Consider the following 22,513-nt stretch of genomic DNA (forward strand, 5'->3'; position numbering starts at 1 on the left):
ATTTTATTAATTTGTGTTTTTTTAAGATTTTATTTATTTATTTGACAGACAGAGATCACAGGTAGGCAGAGAGGCAGACACAGAGAGAGGGGGGAAAGCAGGCTCCCTGCTGAGCAGAGAGCCCAATGCGGGGCTCGATTCCAGGACCCTGAGATCATGACCTGAGCCGAAGGCAGAGGCTTTAACCACTGAGCCACCCAGGCGCCCCTATTTATTAATTTGAAGGAGAGAGAAGGAGAGCGACAGCATGAGAGGGAGTAGAATGGGAGGGAGAAGCAGACTTCCTGCTGAGCAGGGAGCCCAATGCAGGACTGGATCCTGGGACTCTAGGATTATGACCTGAGCAAAAGGCAGTTGCCTAACCAAATGAGCCACCCAGGCATCCAGGGAAGAGATATTTATAAATGATATATCCAATAAGGGGTTAGTATCCAAAATACATAAAGGATTTATACAACTCAACACACACACACACATACACACACACACACACAAAGAAAGGAAGGAAGGAAGGAAAAAGAAAAGAAAAATCTGATTTAAAAATGGGCAGAGGACCTGAGGACATGTTTTTCTGAAGAAGACACACAGATAGCCAATAGACACAGAAAAAGATGCTCAACATTACTAGTTATCAGGCAAAGACAAATCAAAACCACAAGGAGCACCTCACACCTGTCAGAATGGCTAGTACCAAAAAGGCAAGAAAAAGGGGGTGCCTGGGTAGCTCAGCTGGTTAAGTTCTGCCTTTGGCTCAGGTCATGATCCTGGGGTCCTGGGACTGAGCCCCACATCAGGCTCCTTGCTCAGCAGGTAGTCAACTTCTCCCTCTTCCTCTGCCCCTCTCCCCTGCTGGTGCACTCTCTCTCTCTCAAGTAAATAAAATCTTTTAAAAAAGAAAAAGAAAAAAAATAACAAGTGTTTGGCAAGGATGTAGAGAAAAGGAAAAACATGTACACTGTTGGTGGGAATATAAATTGGTACAGCTACTGGGGAAAACAGTATGTGGAGTTTCCTCAAGAAATTAAAAATAGAAATACCACACAATCCAGTAATTCTACTACTAGGTATTTACTTGAAGAAAACAAAAACACTAGTTCAAAAAGAATATGCACCCTTGAGTTTATTGCAGCAATATTTACAATAGCCAAGATATGGAAGCAATCTTAAGTACCTGTCAATAGGTGAATTGATAAAGACTATGTGGTATATACACACAATGGAATATTATTCAGCCAACAAAAATGAAACCTTGTCATTCATGACAACACGAATAGGCCTCTAGAACAGTATGGCAAGTGAAATGTCAGACAGGGAAAGACAAATACTGTATGATTTCATTTTTATGTGGAATTTAAAACACAAAACAAAACAAACAGAAACAGACATAAATACAGAGAAAAAACTGATGGTTGCCAAGGAGAGAGGTGTGGGGATGAATAGGTGAAACATGTAAAGGGGATTACAAAGTACAAACTTCTAGTTATAAAATAAATAAGTCACAGGACATAGGGAAGACGGTCAATAATACTGTAATACACATGCATGGCGACAGACGGGAACTATATTTGTGGTAAGCATTTCATGTATAGAATTGTCAAACCGGGGGCACCTGGGTGGCTCAGTGGGTTAAGCTGCTGCCTTCGGCTCAGGTCATGATCCCAGGGTCCTGGGATCGAGCCCCGTATCGGGCTCTCTGCTCAGCGGGGAGCCTGCTTCCTCCTCTGTCTCTGCCTGCCTCTCTGCCTGCTTGTCATCTCTCTCTGTCAAATAAATAAATAAATAATCTTAAAAAAAAAAAAAAAGAATTGTCAAATCGCTATGTTGTACACCTGAAAAAAACTGGGCAAAGGATTTAAATAGACACTTCTCCAAAGAAGATACAAAAATGGCCAATAAGCACATGAAAAAAGGCTCAATATCATTAGCCATTAGAGAAATGCATCTCAAAATCACAAGGGGATATCCACTTCCATTCACTAGGATGCCTGCGGTAAAAACAAAAAAGCCATTAAGAAGTGATGGCAAAGATATGAAGAAATTGGAACCCTCATATATTTCTGGTAAAAATGCAAAATGGTTCAGCTACTTTGGAAAACAGTTTGGCTGTTCCTCATAATGCTAAACTTTATGTTTAGCATGTTCCATATGACCTACCAACACTATGCATAGGTATATACCCTAGAGAAATGAAAACATGTCCATACAAGATGTACACAACTATGGCTTGTGGCACTAGCCATAATATCCAAAATGAGGAATTGACCTAAATGCCCACCAACTGACAAAGAAAATGTGGCATATCCATACATTGGAATGCTATTTGGCCATAAAAAATAAAGTACCAACATATGCCACCACATGGCTGAACCATGAAAACAGTATGCTAAGCGAAAGAAGGCAGTCGCAAAACTCCCATATTATAGATCTCACTTACGTGAAATGTTCAGACCAAGGAAATTCAGAGAAGACAACATAGATTAGTGGTCCCTAGGGTCTGGCAGTTTGTGGGGAAGGGGAAGGGTCAGCTCATGTGTATGGGTTTGCTTTTTGGGATTTTGAAAAATGTTCTGTTAGTTTGGGTGATAGTTTCATAACTCTGTGAATGTACTAAAAACCATTCAATTGTATGCTTTAACAGGGTGAATTTATGAGATATTAAATATATCTCAATGATATATTGAGATACCTATTTTGAAACATGTACAGACAATGGTTTAATAATGGTCCCATGCCCAGCTTCAACCATTATCAATTCGTAACCAAGTTTTTTCATCTATAACTTGATGCTGTCACCCTACTCCACTCTCACATTGGCTTATTTTAAAAAACAAACCCCAGATATTATTTCTTCTTCAAATATTCAGTGTGTTTTCAGTAATATTCAGTAGCATCTTTCTAAAAGATAAGGGCTCTTTTTAAAAAAAATACCGTACCATTATCACATCTAAAAACTTAGTATCTTCATATAATCAAATATCCTGTGTTTCCATGTTGTCCCTCAATTGTCTCATAAATTTGATTTTTTTAGCAGCTTTTCAAATCTAGATCCGCTACATATTGCATTTCATTATCTCTTATGTTTCTGCGTATCCATAAACCCTCCCCCTCTTTGTTTTTCTTGCAATATATTTATTGAAGGATTGGGTTGTCATGTAGAGTTTCCCACATTCTGGATTTTGCTGATTGCATTACTGTGATGTTATTTAACATGATCACTATTTGATAGTGATTCACTTTTAGATGCTTGCTGCCAAGTACACTATAAATGTGACTTCATATTCATCAACATAGTTGCCACACCTTAGTGCTTACCAGACATCAGATCCTTATAGCATACTTGACACAAATTATCCCATTTAACCCGTAAAACAACTCCATGTGGTATTATTACCCCAGTCTGGAGATAAAGAAAATGAGGCTTAGAGAGGTTCAAAAAAAGTGGTCCCAGTCAACCCCCGAGGCAGTGAACATCTTGTCACAGCCAAGGTCTGTCTGATGTTACAACCCATACTTCTATCCATTACATGACAATATCCCCATCTTTTGCCTGTGGCTGTGGTTGTTTTTGTAAACTCTAAGAAGTAGTCCTTCAGTCCACCCAAAGAACTTACTTTTACATATCATCTGTAATACTTAGGATGCTTTCAGCTTCAAGCAACAAAAAACATCTCAAAGTGACTCAGCAATAAGGGCATTTGTAATTTCATAGAAGAAGAAATCCAGAGGCGCCTGTGTGGGTCAATGGGTTCAGCATCTGTCTTCAGCTCAGGTCTTGATCCCAGGGTCCTAGGAGGAGGCCCTGCTCAGCAGGAAGTCTGCTTCTCCCTCTTCCTCTGCCCCTCCCCCCCTGCTTGTCTTTCTCTCTCTCTCTCAAAAAAAAAATAAAATAAAATAAAAAAATTTTTTTAAAAAAGAAATCCAGAAGTGGGACAGCAGCAGGTCTGATTGATTTGGTGACTTAACAACATCACAGACCTAGGTTCATTCTATCTCTTTACTCTGCCATCACGGATGTGTTGGCTCTGTCCTAAGGGTCAAGTTTCAGGTAACACAGAAGCAACAATACCCAGTAGAGATGGTGGCATGTTTCCTGTATGTCTCTATTTGTTTGTTTGTTTGTTTAAGATTTTATTTATTTATTTGACAGAGAGAGATCACAAGTGGGCAGAGAGGCAGGGAGAGTGAGAGGGGGAAGCTGGCTCCCTGCTGAGCAGTGAGCCCGACGTGCGGGACTCCATCCCAGGACCCTGAGATCATGACCTGAGCCAAAGGCAGAGGTTTAACCCACTGAGCCACCCAGGCGCCCTGTATGTCTCTGTTTAAGAGCAAGAAAAATCTTTCCCAGAAGGTTTTCAGCACACACCTCCTCAGGTTTCAGTGACAAAACTGGGTCATATGCCTACCCCTAACCTCTCACTAGCCAGCCAAGAGGATCTTATTCCCCTTGCCCATGGTAGTTTAGGAGTGTACCTCTGAGATGGTAATAGGATCACCTTCCTTGGTGGGTCAACACCTATAAAGGCTTCTGCAAAGAAGAAGAGGGGTGAATGGATGTTGAGTGGGCAAGCAACAGTATTTGCTTCATGTTCCTAATGAGCTATGCTACACAGTCCATTGTGAATAACACAAATACTTCATTATAAGTGCCACACAGAATTTTTTACTTTCTATCAAGTGACAGTTACTTTTGAGCTATCAGCTTTCTTGCCTGCACAAAGACACTAGATAAGATTATATGTAAGGTCTCCTCCAGCTCCAGCTGTTTCAATTTTACATTTTGGAAAAAGCAAGTTCAAAAATTAAACCTACAAGATATGGGGATGCGTGGGTGGCTCAGTGGGTGAAGCCACTGCCTTCGGCTCAGGTCATGATCCCAGGGTCCTGGGATCAAGTCCCACATCGGGCTCCTTGCTTGGCATGGAGCCTGCTTCTCTCTCTGCCTCTGCCTGCCACTCTGCCTGCTTGTGCTCGCTCTCTCTCTTTCTCTCTCTCTGACAAATAAATAAATAAATAAACGTACAAGATATGGTCCAGAAATGATGATGGGTTTCAGCTGCCAAGTCCTAGGCATGGCTGATATCCTTCTAGCCTTGAAAAGTTTTAGACATAGGTATTAGATTTAAAGAACTAAACAAACTGAAACTGATCATATCTTTCCATTAAGTTTTAACATTAAAAATAGGTTAAGTGTTCTGGGACGCCTGGGTGGCTCAGTTGGTTAAGCGGCTGCCTTCGGCTCAGGTTATGATCCCAGCGTCCTGGGATCGAGTCCCACATTGGGGTTCTTGCTCGGCAGGGAGCCTGCTTCTCCCTCTGCCTCTAGCCTGCCACTCTGTCTGCCTGTGCTTGCGCTCTGTCTCTCTCTCTCTCTCTAACAAATAAATAAAAATCTTTAAAAATAAAAAAATAAAAAAATAAAAAATAAATAGGTTAAGTGTTCTACCTTCCTGCCTCTTCTGTTAACACCTACTAGCTTCTAGGCCTCATGCTACAGACAGAGTTTAATTAGAAGATCTTTTTCATAACTTACTTCCTTTCGCTTGGTGTCAGCATCCTTCTGGAGCTCATACAAGGCTCTGTGACTGTCAGAGCTCTTCTACCTTTGCTTTCACTGCCAACTATGACTTTAACTTAAGAAATAATTTCTGTCCCGGCTACCTTCCACAGACTGCATCTGAAGTAATTCTCCATTCATTTCATCACACACAGGCATTTTCCTTGTGGAGAACCACAAGAACACCAAAAAGAAAGATGGTACACCACTGAGTATTGTTATATCAACCCTTTGCTACTCTTTCTTTCGATATGAATAAAATTGCTTTATTTGAGTTTATGCCTACCATCAGTTTTCTCTGGGAAAACTGCTGGCTTGATTTGTAAGTAGTTCCATTCTTATTTAACAGAGGCTATGGTTTGTGATAAATGCACAACATGAAAAAGTCAAAGATATTATAGATCTGCCAGGACATTGGGAATAACAAATGATAGGAAAACCTGGAAGCGTGATTTAAGTGGGTTTGTTCATACCTCCATTTCATTTCATTATTTCCAGATCAGATGTGCCATTCTGGGGAAGAGGCCCAGGGTACAATCTATTACCACCATGGAAAGTGGAAAGCCCCTCCTGTGTGCCATTGTTCATCCCACTAGTCCCAAGAGCTTTAGAGAATTAACTGTTTTCTGAGCAAGGCATGGCCCTGTTTGAAATGTACAAAGGAAAGAGTGCTGAGAGTGCCTCTTTGGGGAAGCAGAGAATATGCGGGATGGAAGGAGAGGAGATCAGCTTAATAATCAACTAGATGACCTTGAGCAAGTCTTATCGCCTCTCTGTACCTCTTAGAAATCTGGGGAAAAGCCTTACTCTGTATCTCACAGACTGTTGCCAAAATCAAGTGAGAACACAAGTAGGAAAGTATTTTCACAAATGCAAAATTGTGTTATTATTTTCGAATATGGATTTTCCTCTGCATTTTTCTTTTTCTTTCTTTCTTTCTTTCTTTTTTTTTTTTTTTTGCCACATGATAACTGACGGGTCATGCCAGATTATGAAGCATTCACCCTTTGACTGTTTCAGGCAGATTACACCAGCAATATTATATCCATCCCTTTGGTTTATTTTCCTTCCATCACATCCCTAAGATGCAAATCTCACCATAAGGTGAACTACTGCATAGCAGCTACTTAACAAAAGTCAACATACTTAAACTGTCCAGATAAATGCTATATATAAGAGTTGTGCTAGAAGTATTCAAAAGGGGTTCAAAAAGGAGTGAGAGCACATCTAATTAGAGAAAGCTTCTGAAAGATAATCCCATCATGCCACGTATTTCAGGAATTTCGGCCTTAGTCCCGTGTGACCCCACCCCACTTTCATGCTTCAGAGACAAGAGCATATTTTCTCTATCTTCGTAGCTCCCAAGAACCTGGCAGAGAGGACATTTCAGAACCTTCGGGGATGAAGTGAACCTGCTAAACGCGAGGTGGGTTTTAACATTTATCTACCCAGCCCAATGAAGCTCACCTATTTTTAACTTAGTATTATAGGTGGGTCTTTCCAGGCAAGACATGTGCCCGAGAACTCCCCTGTAACTCCCAAGGAAGAAACTTCATTGCGGATGTGTTAAGTGCCCAGCACAGCTGCTTTCATATATGCACCTAATATGTGGTTAGTCCTCAAAATATATCTTCAGGCTTTAAGTCCACTCTACGGATGATGATGCCGACACTCGGCATAGGCTGCGTTGTCCAGTCTAACACCTAGTAGAAGCCACTGCGTGTGCATGAGCTCTTCAACACCCTGACCCCCAAACTTTAAATCAGCCTCGTTCAACTTCACCTGCATACCTCCCTCCTTGCAGGCACCTGCCCTAGCTACTCCTCCTTCCCGTGTCCCCGCCCCAGGCCCCAGTAAAGCCGGTAAAAACTAGATCTTAAGGCTTGCGCGTAAAGATGTTCACTCACCCAACTGCTCCTTACAGGCTTGAAAAGCCTTTGCCACCCACCCTATCCGCAGCCCCGAGCTTCTCAAAAGAGCCAGCACAGCGTTTTCCCAAGGCTGAGGTCCTCGTCGCCTGCAGGGCGGTGACGGGGTTGGGACGTGGATTCCGGGAGAGGACACCTGCAGGGGAGGTCCCCGTAGGGGGTCCCGCCTCCGCGCGGCCGGGGCGCGCCGCCGCGAACTACGCTTCCCAGGCTGCTCCGCTGCCGCCGCGCGCCCCGGCGCCGCGCCCGGCCGGGAGCCGCCTGTTGATCGCGCGCTTGCCCGGCCACTGCGCCGCCGCTGCTCGGCGGTCCCCGCCCGCTACCTCGGGGCAGACGGACGCACGGCCCGCACCGCCGGCTACGGGATGGGCGCACGGACGGGTGAGCGCGCGGGGGTGCGGGGGCAGGCCCGGGCGGGGCACGGTGTGCATACCCCGGCCCGCGACGCGGGGGTGGCCGCGCCCTCCCGGCGGGCTGGAGGATGCTCCGCGGCGTCGGCGCCTGACCCGGCGGGCGCCCAGAGCAGGGGCCGCCGGTGGCCTCCCTCCGCGGCCGGGCGGGCTGTGCGGGGCGACGCGGGCGGGAGGCGCTCCCGGGGTGTGGGTCCCGCGCTCCGCACTGCGGCTCCGCAGCCTCGGCAGCCCGCCGGGCCGCTGCAGTGAGGGCGCGGTCTCCTGCCTTCCTCGCGCTGCGGGGCTGGGTTTTTCCACGCTGGGCTTTGTTCCCCTCTTTCCCCTCTCCTGTGACTGTTAGACAAGCTCCTGGAGCCCGGTGCCTGTCACCGCATCGTTGCAGCGGGCGACGGGGAAGGGTGCATTCCGGCTGGAGTCTTACGACCCCTGGAGCTGTCACTCGTGGGGCGCTTCAGCCTCTGGGAAAGCGGCAATCGGGGAGCGGCCTGATGCAGGTCGTCGAGACCTTTATTTTTCCTGGTTAAAGTCATGGTAGCTTGTGCTCCCTGAGCCTCCTAAACTGTCCCTGTTGATCCGCAGAAATGAAGATGGATTTTAAAATAATAATATTAATAAAAATTCCTAATGGGAATTTTTACTTAAAGCGTTACAAGGTGGGAAGGTGATGCAGGCAAAATGCAAATTAGCGTTGAAAGAGGCCTCGAGTGCTAGGGCATCATCTTGCCCATTAAACAGCCAAATCACAAGGCACTTGGGAAGGGAACGAAAAGAACATCAGAGGAGGTATTTTTCAAATCAGGTTCCTGTCCTATATCTACCATTAAGGAGCTGAGGGACTCTGGGCAAGCCCCTTGACCTGGGTCTCTCTATGTATGTAAAATGGGGCGTTTGGGATGCCGGATTTCTAAATCTCTGTTCTTCCAAGATTCTCATATCAGGGGACTGAAGAGATGAGGTTGCGTCTGTTCAACACCATTACAAAAAGCCTGATTGTGACAGAACGAGCGGCTTTACCCTAATAAGGAGGAAAGATTTTTCAGGGCTCTGGCAATCTGATTTTTTTAAAAAATAAAACTGATTTTCTCTATCTACTTTCTTCAGTCAACCTAATAAATATGTATTATAGCCACTTTATTGTTCGCAGAGCTGTAAGTTGGTGGGCAACATGGTTTATTTGTGTTCGTTTTTAATTTGCTGAAGGTGAAGTCATGAGGTGGGTGGGTTAATGGAGAAGCAAATGCCTCCCCCAGTCTGGGCTCAAGTGTTCAGATGTGGTCAGCAAAGACATGGGGGAAAGCCCCAGCAAGAAGTAACCAGAGAGCATATGCGCTGAGGAAAGAGAGGATGAGTACTGATGGGTCATTGTTTGAATAATACACAATGAGGAATACCAGAACCAGAAAACCAGTGCTAAGCAAACCCTAACATAACCAGTTCAGGCAAGGACTCATCCCTGGGTTCAAAACCTTTGAGTGAGAGGTTGTTGGAGAATAGGATTATCTCACCATGGATTACCTTGAGAAAATGTGTCCTTACAATGGAAAGATGAGGAGGTCATCACCTCAGCCTAGTGATCAAGCTTACCAGCATCTATTAAGAGTCTCCTGTTGGGATACAATAAGATCATGACTTCACCTATGCAGTGTTCCTGCCAAAAAGACTGGAAAGTCGAATTTGGGAGGGTGGGGAGTTTTGCAGATTAAAATACTCAAGTGGTGTAACAACAATTTGAGATGCGTAAACTTTGGATCCTAGATCAGGAAAAAGAAAAAAAATACACACACACACACACACACACACACACATATATATATTATCCTTTAGCAATATATATATTGCTATAAGATTGTTTGGAGACAATTGGAAAATTTTAACAGGGACTATATATTATATAATATGATGGAATTACTTTTCATTTTCTGAGGCACAATAGTGGTGCTGTGGTTATGTAGGACACTGTCCTCCTTCGTGTGAGGTGCAGGTATTAGAGGAAATGTGTCGTGATATCTGCAACTTTCAGCTAGTTCAGGGACAAGTCTAAGGGTGGGGAAGCAAGCTCAGGAAATGTGGCAAAATGACAGCGAATTGAAGAGAATAGTATACAGGTATTTGTTGTAATGTTCTTTTGTATTTTCAGTAAGTGTGGACTTTTTAAATTAAAGTGGGAGAGAGTGGGGCACCTGGGTGGCTTAGTGGTTGGAGTCATGATCTCAGGGTCCTGGGATCGAGCTCTCTGCTCAGCAGGGATCCTGCTTCCCCCTCTCTCTCTGCCTGCCTCTCTGCCTACTTGTGATCTATCTCGCTCTGTCAAATAAATAAATAAAATCTTTAAAAAAATTAAAAAATTAAGGGAGGGAGCAATGAAATTAGAGAGTATATAAAGAGAAAGAATTGTAGAGAACTAGTTGGTTAGTGACACACAGCTGCAGTGAATCTGTGGCTTTGAGTTACCAGGATTTAAATCCTATTGGAGGTGTGAGGGGGCTTAGGGCAAATTCCCTTTCTTGGTTTGTTTCGGCTACTCTCAATCATTTATTCTTTTTTTTTTTTTTTTAAGATTTTATTTACTTATGTGACAGAGAAAAGAGAGCAGAAAAAGGGGGAGTGGCAGGCGCAAGGAGAGGGAGAAGCAGGTTCCCCACTGAGCAGGGATCCTGACATGGGGCTCAATTCCGGGACCTGGGGATCATGACCTGAGCCAAAGGCAGATGCTCAACCCACTGAGCCACCCAGGCGCCCCACAATCATTTATTTGTAAGATACTGCATCCGCTGGGGCACCTGGCAGGCTCAGTAGATAGAACATGCATCTCTTGATCTCGGGGTGGTGAATTCAAGACCCATATTTAGGTGTGGAGCCTACTTTATTTATTTATTTTAAGATTTTATTTATTTATTTGACAGACAGAGATCACAAGTAGGCAGAGACACAGACAGAGAGGAGGCAGAGAGGAGGAAGCAGGCCCCCCGCCGAGCAGAGAGCCCGATGTGGGGCTCGATGTGGGGCTCGATCCCAGGACCCTGAGATCACGACCTGAGCTGAAGGCAGAGGATTAACCCACTGAGCCACCCAGGCGCCCCAAGCCTACTTTAAACAAAAGAAAGAAAGGAAGGAAAAAAAAAAAAAAAGATACTGCATCCTCTAACTCCAACCTCAAAACATTAATAATTCCCAAAGCTTTGAAATGTTAGCTCTACTCGAGAACCATCTTGAAAGCACTGTCCCTTTCCTCTCTACATTCAAGATGTCCATATAGAAGGAAGTTCCCAGTAGTGGTTCTTTTTATTTTGAGTTAGGGGAGTGTTAGGGGAAAGAACAGATCCAGACTTTTGACGGAACAGAAGGTTTAGGGTTTCCTCTCATTCTCTTTATTTGTAAATCACATGCACCAAAATGGTTTCTTATAGACTATAAGTGGTTCATAGAGGTTCGTAGAAGGCATGTGCAGAAAAGACTTCCTGTTGCCAGGCCAGGAAAACAAAATCAACTCTTAAGATACAACACAGTTTTATACAGAGCCTTTTGCTGCAAAGAGACTTTTGCTATACCTGAAATATACATATTTCTGCTTTTACGTTTTACCTCCTGTTTCAGCATCAATGCTACCCACTCTCTTTAAGTATGTTGCTAGGTTTCCCCTATTGACCTCTGGTTGGAGTGGTAATGAGAAGGTCAGTTCTAGGACTGTGGGTAATAGGAGCTCATGAAACAGGACACAAGGCCAGCTGTGCTAAGCCTAGAGATGAGTAAGGAGCAAATCTGAGGCACCAGCCCTACGAGGCCTCTCATCAGAGCAGTTGGAGGGGTCTAGAGTCTGGTAAGCTGGGCTGCTGTTCAGCCTGTACATGCAGGGATAGCCATCCCTGTTGTTTAGAGCTGACAACCATTCTGACTGGGCAGTGCCCATTCCATACCATTCACTAAGTCTTTTGCATATCATCTTGATAAGTAGTCATGAGTCAAGGTGCTGCGCGTAGTACCAGTATGGCACAGCAAAACATTGATCAAACCTGGCTGGAATACAGAGGGTAGAGTAAGAGACAAGGTAGGTGACTCAAAGGCTACATAAGCCAGCAGGAGCCAGAAGGGCACAGGAATTAAAAGACAAAAAGTAGAGAACCCATAGTGCTGGTCCAGAAGTGAGAAGCCATCAACTTCCAAAGACAGGGTGAACCAACGGACAGAGATACCCACGTACAAGGCAAGGAGATGGAAGTCGGGAAATGGGAGCGCCTCAGAAAACAGAGAATAGGGCCAGACAAAGGGATCAAGCAGCAGCAGGAAGTAGCACCTGCCAAGAGAGTGAGAAACCAAGTAGCAGTCTGGGCAGAGAGTCTCAGACTTCCATGCTGAGGAGCTTCTGCCCCCATCTGGAAGCTTCTTAGCTGCTTCCTGCCAAGGGGGAACCTTCCTCCTCCTTTGGTCAGCCTCTACATCGTGGCTTACTACACCTGGCAACGCTGACCCAGGGCTCTTAGAAGATGCTGCCTCTCTCTATTCAACAGATCCTAACAAGAATAACAGAGGGAACAGATACCCCAAATGAAAGACTATTCCCAGACCAAGGACAAAAGAGAAATGGCTTTGACTGAGGGTTTGTATGTGTGTTGTACTAGGCATAGTTTAATAAATAGGGCTGCTCATTTTTACTTTGCTTCCAAGTCTTTGTGTGTAGGCATTGCTCCTAGCGCACACATTATCACATTAAGCATCACCTCCACCTTCTGAGATGAATACTGCTCTTTAGCCTGTTTTACAGAGGAAGGAACAGAGGCTTGAAGAAGTTTCACTTGCACTCAGACCTGTAATGATCACACCCAGGGCTGGTTATCTCCAAGGCCCCTGCTTTAAGTCTTCTGAACCCGGAGGAGGGTGGTTCACTGGTAGGCACATTGTTCTAAAAGGAGACTGTTTTCAAGCAAAATTTGAGCCATGGCAACTTTTATGTGATAAGTTTGGGAAGTTAAGACCTAATAGTCTCGGATACAAACTCTTCATTCTGGTAAGATCTGTTCCTCATTCCCCCTTCAGCTTGTTCCCTTCGATTGACCTGTCGTACTTTTTGCCTGAGATTCCTTCTTATTTCACCCCATTCTCTGTCCTTCATCCTCTGCAAGTACTCCCAGAATATGGTAGGAGCCATTTGGTTTTTTAAAAAAGAGAGAGAAACAGACATGACTGGGCCATCTTCAAATAGCTTGATTTTGGGGCACGTGGGCAGCTCAGTCAGTTAAGTATTTGCCTTTAGCTTAGGTCGTGATCCCAGGGTCTTGGGATGGAGCCCCACGTCTGGCTCCCTGCTCAGCAGAGAGCCTTCTCCCTCTGCCCCTCCCCCTGCTTGTGAACACACACACACACACACACATATTCTCTCTCTCTCAAATAAAATCTTTTTTAAAAACCCAAATAGCTAGATTTTAAAACATAGGCTGTGTGTTTTGTATACATTTTGTATTTACCCACAGCTAGAAAGGAATTAAATATATAGGAAAAACTCATGTCTTGTTGGAGAATATGATGATATGTTGATTTTGTTCTAATTTACTAATTTTAGAAAAACATAGATACGGCCCTCATGCACTTTGGTTCCCTGATTATTTAAAAATAATTATGAAATATTAAATATTTATAATAGAGAATAATAAATTATCATTTCCCTATCACTACTTGGGAATAAATCATCACCACTATAGTTGAAGCCCAAGTCTCCTTTCTCCAGGCAATACCCCCTCCCCTGCCAAGTATGCAGTCCTATGTAGCTTTCCTAGAAATGTACATCCTCTGACATAACTTATGGCACTGTTTTGCCAGTTTAAAAAATTTTTCACTAGTTTTTCACTGGGTTTTTCAGAGTATTTTTTGTTTACTCTTTTGCAAAAATTAATCTCTGGTTTGGACAGGGTTTAATAAATAGGGAAATAGGGCTGCTTGTTTTGACGGTGGTTCCAAGTCTTTGTGCCAAAGGCTGGCCACTTGGTGTGGTATCTGATTTTTCCTTTTTCATCCTGCAGTTACACAAATAAGGCAATGGAAATTGAAGCAAAGAAAGCTATACTCCTTGTTTTCCTTACTAGAGACTGTGTCTTTGGGTAATCGAAGAGTTATTAGGGGGCCCAAGCATTCTACCTTCAGCTCCAGTCCTAACTCCTGTCTTCTGTGTTCCTAACTGCCTTGGTGGACACTCCCACCTGGACTCTGGGAAGCCTTGCTGGGCACTTGCTTCATTCCAGCATGTGCGTCCGTATCTTGTTGCCTGCTGAGCGCTTGCCGTGAGACAGACACTCTGCCGGAGGTGACGCCGCTGCAGTGCTTTGTGCAGACTTTCTACTGTGGTATCGCCAACAGGAGGAGAGAACAGATGTGAACCCTTGTGGGGCCCAGGCGGGAGCTATATAGCAGGCCAGTCAGTCATGAGCCAGAAATCTGCAGTTTGACCTTAAAAGCTCTGTGAATGCTACATTCTTCTCCACAGTATGTCTGTATTTTGTATTAAACAATAGTAATTGGCTCTCCCCCAAATCTTCAAGTCAAAGTTGTGCTCCAGGAGGATGCACTCCTTTTTTTTTTTCCCTCTGGCTTTGACACCCCCTCATTTATGCAATTTGTCTTAACAGGTACTATTACATAGTATTAACATTTTATTGTAACTACTCGACCTACTAAACTGTAAACTTGGTTGAGGCACAGGGTATCATTTATTTAGTTCACTGCTGTTGTCCCAGCAGTATCTGGAAATCATGGACTTTCAGCAGATACTTGTTGAATGAATATATAAACCTGAGCTTGCAAAGCCTAAGAATATAAAGAATTACCATGTTGACCCTGTCCTCTGGGAATTCATGGTATAGTTGAAGAGAGAACCATATATGTAACAAACATGAAAAAATAACGAGAGACCAAGAGATGAACACCAAATTGGTGACATAGGCAATGTGAATTTAGGAAGAGGAGCAATTTCTGTGGTCGTAGGTGGCCTCAAAAATTTCCATGACACAGAGTAGAGGCACTGCATATAGTGGAATGAGCTCTGGACCGGGGGTCACTTCACCTCTGTGCTCATTTTCTTCATTTGCATTTGTGGGATGCCTACTTTGGGTCAAGACTTGTGTTGGGGCGCCTGGGTGGCTCAGTACGTAAACTGTCTGCCTTTGGCTCAGGTTATGATTCCAGGGTCCTGAAATGGAGCCCCGCGTCTTGCTCCCTGCTCAGTGGGAAGCCTGCTTCTCCCTCTCCCCACTGCCGTGCTCGCTCTCTCTGTCTCTCTCTCTCTCCCAAATAAGTAAATAAAATTTAAAAAAAAAAAAAACTTGTGTTGGGGAGCCAGAATTATAACAGTGACTAAAACTGATACAGTCCCCACCCTCCCAGAGATTAGCAAGGAAGATGGAGATAAAACAAGCAATGGTTATAAAGTCAAGAGCAGTGATCAAGGGGTATGCCATAAGGGAGACAAGTGACCCAGACCTTGTCTTGGTGTCTGAACAAGTCCTCCCTGAGGAACTGAAGATTACATGAGACCAGAAGATGAATATGACAGTATTCAGCCAAGGAGGGTGGGGGTCACTAGTACTCTGAGCAGAGCGAGCGGCGTAAGGCACGATCCCGGAATTGGAAGTGGTCCAGGAGGCTGGAGCCAGGAGGAGATGGGGAGTGTGGTGCATGATGAGGCTGATGAGGAGGACAGGGGCCAGACTGTGAATCTGATTCTTATCCTCCAGGCAGTGGGAAGCCCTGGAGAATTTTAAGTAATAGGGCAAAGTTGTTTAAAAAGGTCACTTTGGCTATTTACATGGAGAATGGATGGAGAGTGGGTAAGGCTGGATGTGGCAGAGCATACAAGTCTGGTGGGTGGATTCTAACATGTTTAGGTAAGGACAGAACTTGGTGATTAATGGGGAGGGGGAGGAGACAAGGAAAAGATGGTGTCAAGGATGGCTCCCTGGTTGATGAGAGTCCTCAGAGGTGCTTGAGGGAGCCAAGTGAAGTTGTTGGCAGCTGGAAATATTTGGATCTAGCCCTCAGGAATGAAGTCTAGGACAAAGATATGGATTTGGGGGGTCTTTAACATATGGATTATAGTTAAAAGTTTGGAGGCAGTGAGTTCCGCCAGGGAGAATGATAGTGTGTGAAGAGAAGTTCTAAAACAGGACTATGGTGGTGCCTGGGTGGTTCAGTGGGTTAAAGCCTCTGCCTTTGGCTCAGGTCATGATCCCAGGGTTCTGGGATGGAGTCCCACATTGGCTCTCTGCTCAGCAGGGAGCCTGTTTCCTTCTCTCTCTCTCTCTGCCTACTTGTGATCTCTCTCTCTGTCTCTCTGTCAAATAAATAAATAAAATCTTTAAAAAATAAAAAAAAATAATAAAACAGGACTATGGAGGATGCCAGCATTTCAAGTGGAGGAAGAGGAATTGCCTCAAGAAACCGAGACAGAGTGACCAGGGAAGTGAGGAAAAACCGTCTCTGCCACCAGACTGGGTGATCTCCAAGGCTTCAGTCATCTCTGACATGCTGTGGTCCTGCAGAGCTGGGATTTGAGCCAGATCTCAAAAGCAAAGCACATGGATAGGCCATGAGAACAGAGAAGGGCATTCCAAGGAATATTACTGTATCAGCCAAAGTCCCAACAAGAAACAGAGGACACACTCAAACTGAATAATTTGAAGAAGTTTTAATAAAGAGGCTATTCACAAAGTGGTGGGGTGGGTTTCGGGAATGCAGGACAGCAGAACTCAGGCGCGGGCCACAACAGAGACCCTTCCACCCCAGGCCTAGGGTCCGCTGAAGGGGAGAGCAGCTGAGAATGAGGAGCTACCTGAGAGGAGCTGTGGCCTTCTGGACCAGCTTCCTCCCTCTCTCCCTGCCCTCTGGCTTCTCACCAGGACCGGCTGTTGGCCAAATGTGCACCTGAAAGCAAGAGAGCCCGTGGGGGCAGTTTGAATATGTTATGTTCCTGGGGCACGGAGCAAGGCAGAGAGTGGATGTAGAGGGGCAAACAGAAGACATCAAAAACAATTATCTTGAGAAATGGAAATATATGGGGAAGAGAGTGTCTTCGTTTTCTGTTGCTGCTGTCACAAATTCAGTGGCTTCAGGCAATGAGGATTTGTTACATTGCAGTTATGGAGGTCAGAAACCAAGACTGGTGTCACTGCCTAACGTCAAGGTGTCAGCAGGTCTGTGCTCCTTTCCGAAAGCTCTGGAAGAGAATGCATTTCCCTTTTTTCCCCCAGCTTCTAGAGGCCAGCCGCATTTCCTGGCTCTCAGCCCCTTCCTCTGTCGTCTTCAGAGCCAGGAATCACATCACTGGACCCTCTGCTCCTGTCATCATACCTCCTCTGGCTCTCCTGCCTGCCTCTTCCATCTTTTAAGAGCCCTTGTGATTCTGTTGGACCCACCCGGATAATCCAGGATAATCTCCCTATTTTAAGATCCTTTATTTAACCCACCCGGTCCCTTTTCCATGTAAAGTAGTGTATCCCCAGGTCCCAGAGGATTCCAGCTTGGACATAGGTAGGGGGTCATTATCCTGCCTGTCACAGGGAGCCAATAAGCCTTCTGGCTGGAGGAGAGTAACTCCCTGGGAAAGTAATGAAGACCGTAAGCAGAAAGTGCAAACTGAAGCCAAATTGTGGGAATTTTGGATGTTAGACTGTCTGAATTTCATTCCGTAGACAAGAGGGAGCCATTGTAAGTCCTTACCCAGAGAAGTGGCTTTTTAGCAGTGTAAAGAGAGATGACCCGATTGTGGTGTTCTGGTGGCTCAGAGGGAAGAACAGAAACCATTCAAGATGCTGTTGGAGTACTTCAGGCCCAAAGGACAGAGGTGCAAAACAAGAGTGACAGGAAGAGGGGCCGTGTGAAAGGTTCTGTGCAGTCAGAATCTGCAGGAGATGCTAACCAGGTGGCCATGGAAAGAGGGGGGAGAATCAAAGGGTGGTCCAAGTTTTTAAAGTGAGTGACTGGTAAATTAATGATAGGATCTAGAAAATCAGGAGAGTAAGTCAGTTTCATAGAAAAACATGAAGTTAGGATGATAGCTTTAGAATCCTGAACTAGAAGTACAAATAGAATCTTACCAGGCCTAAGATATCACCAATTGAAAACACACCAATATTTTATGTACCACTAAGGAAAAAATGCTGCCAACTAAAATATGATACATGCTTCCTTAAAAACATAATTTTGGGGGCACTTAGTGGCTCAGTCATTAAGCGTCTGCCTTCGGCTCAGGTCATGATCCCAGGGTCCTGGAATCAAGCCCCAGGTGAAGCTCCCTGCTTGGTGGGAAGCCTGCTTCTCCCTCTCCCACTCTCCCTGTTTGTGTTCCCTCTTTTGCTGTCTCTCCCTGTGCCATGTAAATAAGTAAATAAATAAATCTTTAAATATATATATATATATATATATATATATATATATAATTTTCACTTTATTGAAAGAATAGTTTTAGACTTACAGAGACTTTTTTGAAATCTTTTAACTTACATACAACAAATTGCATATATGTAAAGTGTAGAGTTTGCTAAGTATAAACGTATGCATGCACCTGTGAAACCACCACAATCAAGGTAGTGAATAAGCATATGTAAAGCTCAGAATTTTCTTTATGTCCCTTCATGATCCCTCCCTTTACCCATCTCTACCTCTCTCTCTTCCATCCCCAACCAACTATGACTTTGTTTTCTGTCATATAAATTACAGTCTCTAGCATTTTAGATACATGGAGTCATACCCAATGCATTCTTTTGGGTCTGGCTTCTTTCATTAGTTTAATTATTTTGATGTTCATCCACGTCGATGCGTGTTTCAGTAGTTTATTCCTTTTTACTTCCCAGTAGTTTCCGTTATGTGGATATACCATGTTTTTTTATCCATTCACCCACCAATGATCATTCAGTTTACTTATAGTTTTTGGCTATTTGAAATAAAGCTTCTAGATTTCTATTTCTAAAAATAGATTTTTTAAATTATAGATCACACCAGGCATAGAAAAGGAAGATACAATTGAAACGAATTGGTTAATATTCTTAAAAGTTCTTCACTGTTTAGAGTGTAACTTTTTGTATCGCTTTTTGATTCACAATAACGAATGTCTTTTTTTTCCATCCAGTATTGCCGCTGCACCATCAAGAGTGGTCATTTTTTTTTTTTAAACCTGTGAAAGAGCTAAAAGCCATTAATGCTGGGCTTTTAAGCCCACTTAGTAATTATGTGGCACTAGCTTAAGCTGCATCTTCCTTTGGGAGCATTGCTAAACATCCCTGAGTTGCCACCTGTCTCACTCCCTCCCCTTTAGGTTTCAAAAGAGTGGTCGGCTATTTTTACAAGTCCCTGGATTTTTTGTTTTGTTTTGTTTTCCAAATCCCTAACACCCATTCTTCTAGTTTTGAAGCTGGTGCTTTTGCTATTATGCATTCATAAGCAATGTCAGGGACATCTTGACTGCTATTGGGCCCACAGTAATCGTAGGATCATCAATTGTAAAACACATCTGAATTTCAGAATGTTAAATATGGGAAACTGTGTAACATCAAGTCCATTAAGAAGGATGATTCAGCCAGTTCATTTGATGGTTAAGGGCCTGGCAGATTTCGGTCTGTGCCCAGTGTCACATGATAAATTAGTGGTAACTGGGACCAAAACAGAGTACCCATGATCTAATTGGTCTCTGACTTTAGTGAGATGGTTTTGGGGGGAGAGTTCTGTTTATTTGTTCATTTTACTGTACTATAGCAACGGAAGATTAAAAGAAGGTTGGCCAGTGGAAAAGACAGTTACATTGTACATAGAAAAGATATCTAAACAGAAAACCACAAACTTGAATGTAGTGAGCAGTTGAATTAGAGAAGGAAGCAACATTCTAATAACTGTCAGTGGCTCACCTTCAACTGGTCTCTTCCTATGCCAACCCATTCTTTATTCTTACCTTTTGAATTGCTTTATGTAAAAAACTGGCTTTTCAGATGATTCCTCTGTTTTAAATATCTGTAGTGGCTCCCATTTCCAACAGAATAGATAGAGCCCAGGTTCCTTGGCAGGGCTTATAAGGAAGGCCCTTCACAAATGTCCCTTTCTTGACTTAGTTCTTTCCTCTCCCGGTCGCACACCAACCATTCACCAACACAGCATCATCCACCTTCTTATCTTTGTGCCTATGTTTATGCTGCTCCTTTTTTTCTGGAATAACCCTTCCCCACCCACATCCCCACTATGGTCTCTTCCTTCAAGGCTCAAAGGCAACCTCTTTTTCACAGTCTCCCCTTAACCTCCCTCCCCCACTTTACCCAATGATTACTTCCTCGTGTGTTTTTAGACCTATTTTATGCTTTACTTCTATTGTAGCACTTATCAAATGGCATTATCTCTATTTGTGTGTCTCACTGAGCTGTGATCTTCTTGAAGAATGGGTCACGTCTCGTTCATCTTTAGGTTCCTGCTTTCTAGGTGTGTGCCTGGCAAACAGTAGGTGCACAGCAAACCCTAATTGTCTTAAAAGATCTGATTGAGTTTAATATTGCCTAGGGAGAAACACAATCAGCTAAGTGCCTTGCTATTTCCTAAATGCAATATTATCCTTCTAGAGGAGAAATGGAAAATCCTTTGCAAGAAAGATGGGACTGAGTGAGAATCACATTCCGAATGGAAGTTTAGCAGTGAGGTAGTATAAAAGAAGGGGCTGAAAGGAGAGCAGACTAGAGGTTTAACGAACTAGGCAGCGGGACTAAGGACACAAAAAAACACGGGACTAGAAAGAGAACAGGAGACGGGGGAAGAACAAAAAGAGAGGAGTGTGGAGAGACTATGCAGTCACGATGTTAGGATCTTACTGAGATTAATTGCAGGGAGTTACTGGACAATGCCTTCTCACATGGACGTTCCAAACTCTCTTTCCTGAATGAGCCCCATTTTGTATTCTTCACATCACTCTCTCCCTGAAAAGACACAAGTATGCTTCTTACGAAGGCCTTACAATTAGCTCATTGTTTTTCTCTGTTTTCTATGGAAAGCTGGAGGAGGCAGAGTAGTGTGGTGGAAAGGCACCCTGCACGCTGGGAACCAGGAGGTCTGGCACATGGCAGCTCTGGAGCCTCGAGCGAGGCACTTAGCCACCTTTGCCTCAGAATCTTTGCCTGTCAGATTGGATAGTAGTATCTGTCCAGGCTTCCTTTCTGAGGTGTTTGTAAAGATTTAAGTAAGTGAAAGAGTACACATGGAAACCCATTTTAAGCTGTCAGGTCACAGAGGAAGGACAGAGAGGAAAGAACTAATTCTGCAAACGGAGGTGGTATGACCGTTTTGTGGAAACCTTTGTTCAATAAAGACTCCATTGGCAGATAGCACAGGCTTTGTCTCCTGTGAATAAGTCCTGTTTGCTGAGTACGATCATGGTGTTTCTTTCTGATTGGTAGTATTCTGAAGTCTCAGGAGGCTGGCCTGTTTAAATGTCTGCGACCCATGAGAAGGACATATAAGGAGCCATGGCACTCCCTTTTCAAAAAGAGCTGGAGAAATACAAGAACATTGATGAAGATGAGCTTCTTGGCAAACTCTCAGAAGAGGAACTGAAACAGTTGGAAAATGTTCTCGATGACCTGGATCCCAAGGTTCGTGAGCTACAACGGAAACATCGTGGTCAGCGGTAGTAGGGATAAATGGTGTGGCTTGGTCCTTAAACAATAGTGTAGAAATCCCTTAGCTCCAAATACACATTCCTTGTTCTTTCCCTGATTGGTTCTTGATCACTTACTCTGACAGATTCATAAAGAAACTCAAAAACCAATTTAATGTAAAAAAATTTCTCAAAAACCAATTTAATGTAAATGGTAAAACACATTTTCCATTGCTCAAAAACCAATTTAATGTAAATGGTAAAACACATTTTCCATTGCTTGAGAAAGGACTACTTTGACTTAGGGAAGAAGAAAGGAAAGAGGAGAAGCGAACAAATCTTACCAAATTTCTTCTTTGAGGTCTTATACTCTACTAGGCACAGAACCCCTAGGGGTAAATTATATTACTCCCATTTCATAAACAAGGGGAACAGATGCGAAGAAGTAATTTACAGAAGAGTTCATACTAGTAACGTCAGGCCTTAACCCCCCAAGTAGATCTTTTTTATACTTCATTTTTTTAATGCATAAATAACTAGAAATCTTTGGTGATCTCACAACAATGGAGATGTTTGAATTGTAACAACAAAATCATGTATTTAAGTGGAGATTCTAATATTTTCATGAGTTCTTGAAAAACAAAGTAGCTTGTTACAGTGTTTGTTTCGCAAGCACTTTCTTCAGTCCTGATGGTATTTTCTTATAATTAGAATCCGAGGCATCCAAAGTAGTGATTTTACTATAAAGAAAAATATCACTAAAAATTATATATACGATGTGCTGATATGCCACACACTTTGGGTATTTTATTTACTTTTAAAAATTTTTTTATCTTTGATAGACATTGGGGAGTGTATGTGATGTAATGAGCACCGAGTATTATATAAGACTGACAGACCTGTACCCTTGAACCAAAGAATATGGATACGTTATTTTTAAATTAAAAAAAAATAGATTAAAAATAAATAACCCAAAACACAGCCTTAAAAAAAAAGTTTTTATGCTTGAACA

The 22,513-nt window shown here is 43.5% G+C and overlaps 2 protein-coding genes across 3 annotated transcripts in view; one reads left to right on the forward strand and one right to left on the reverse strand.

Annotated features, from left to right (window-relative positions):
* The window catches only part of LYSMD2 (LysM domain containing 2), a 36,410-nt gene extending 28,776 nt beyond the window's left edge, over nucleotides 1-7,634 (reverse strand). Inside the window, exon 1 of the mRNA XM_032343734.1 lies at nucleotides 7,462-7,634. The gene's annotated coding sequence lies outside the window, so the exon portion shown is untranslated. The remainder of the gene's footprint in view (nucleotides 1-7,461) is intronic.
* The window catches only part of TMOD2 (tropomodulin 2), a 67,874-nt gene that overhangs the window by 13,040 nt on the left and 32,321 nt on the right, over nucleotides 1-22,513 (forward strand). The window contains exons 2-3 of one of the 2 annotated variants that reach the window (XM_032343731.1): nucleotides 6,913-6,980; nucleotides 21,302-21,496. In XM_032343731.1, the coding sequence (XP_032199622.1) occupies nucleotides 21,371-21,496 (126 nt within the window). In that variant the 5' untranslated portion in view covers nucleotides 6,913-6,980; nucleotides 21,302-21,370. Of the gene's footprint in view, nucleotides 1-6,912; nucleotides 6,981-7,714; nucleotides 7,864-21,301; nucleotides 21,497-22,513 lie in introns of those variants that run through there. The other variant, XM_032343732.1, reaches the window with a different exon arrangement.

The sequence above is a fragment of the Mustela erminea genome, chromosome 5 (genome assembly GCF_009829155.1).
Source record: "Mustela erminea isolate mMusErm1 chromosome 5, mMusErm1.Pri, whole genome shotgun sequence".
In the NCBI taxonomy this organism is placed as follows: Eukaryota; Metazoa; Chordata; class Mammalia; order Carnivora; family Mustelidae; genus Mustela; species Mustela erminea.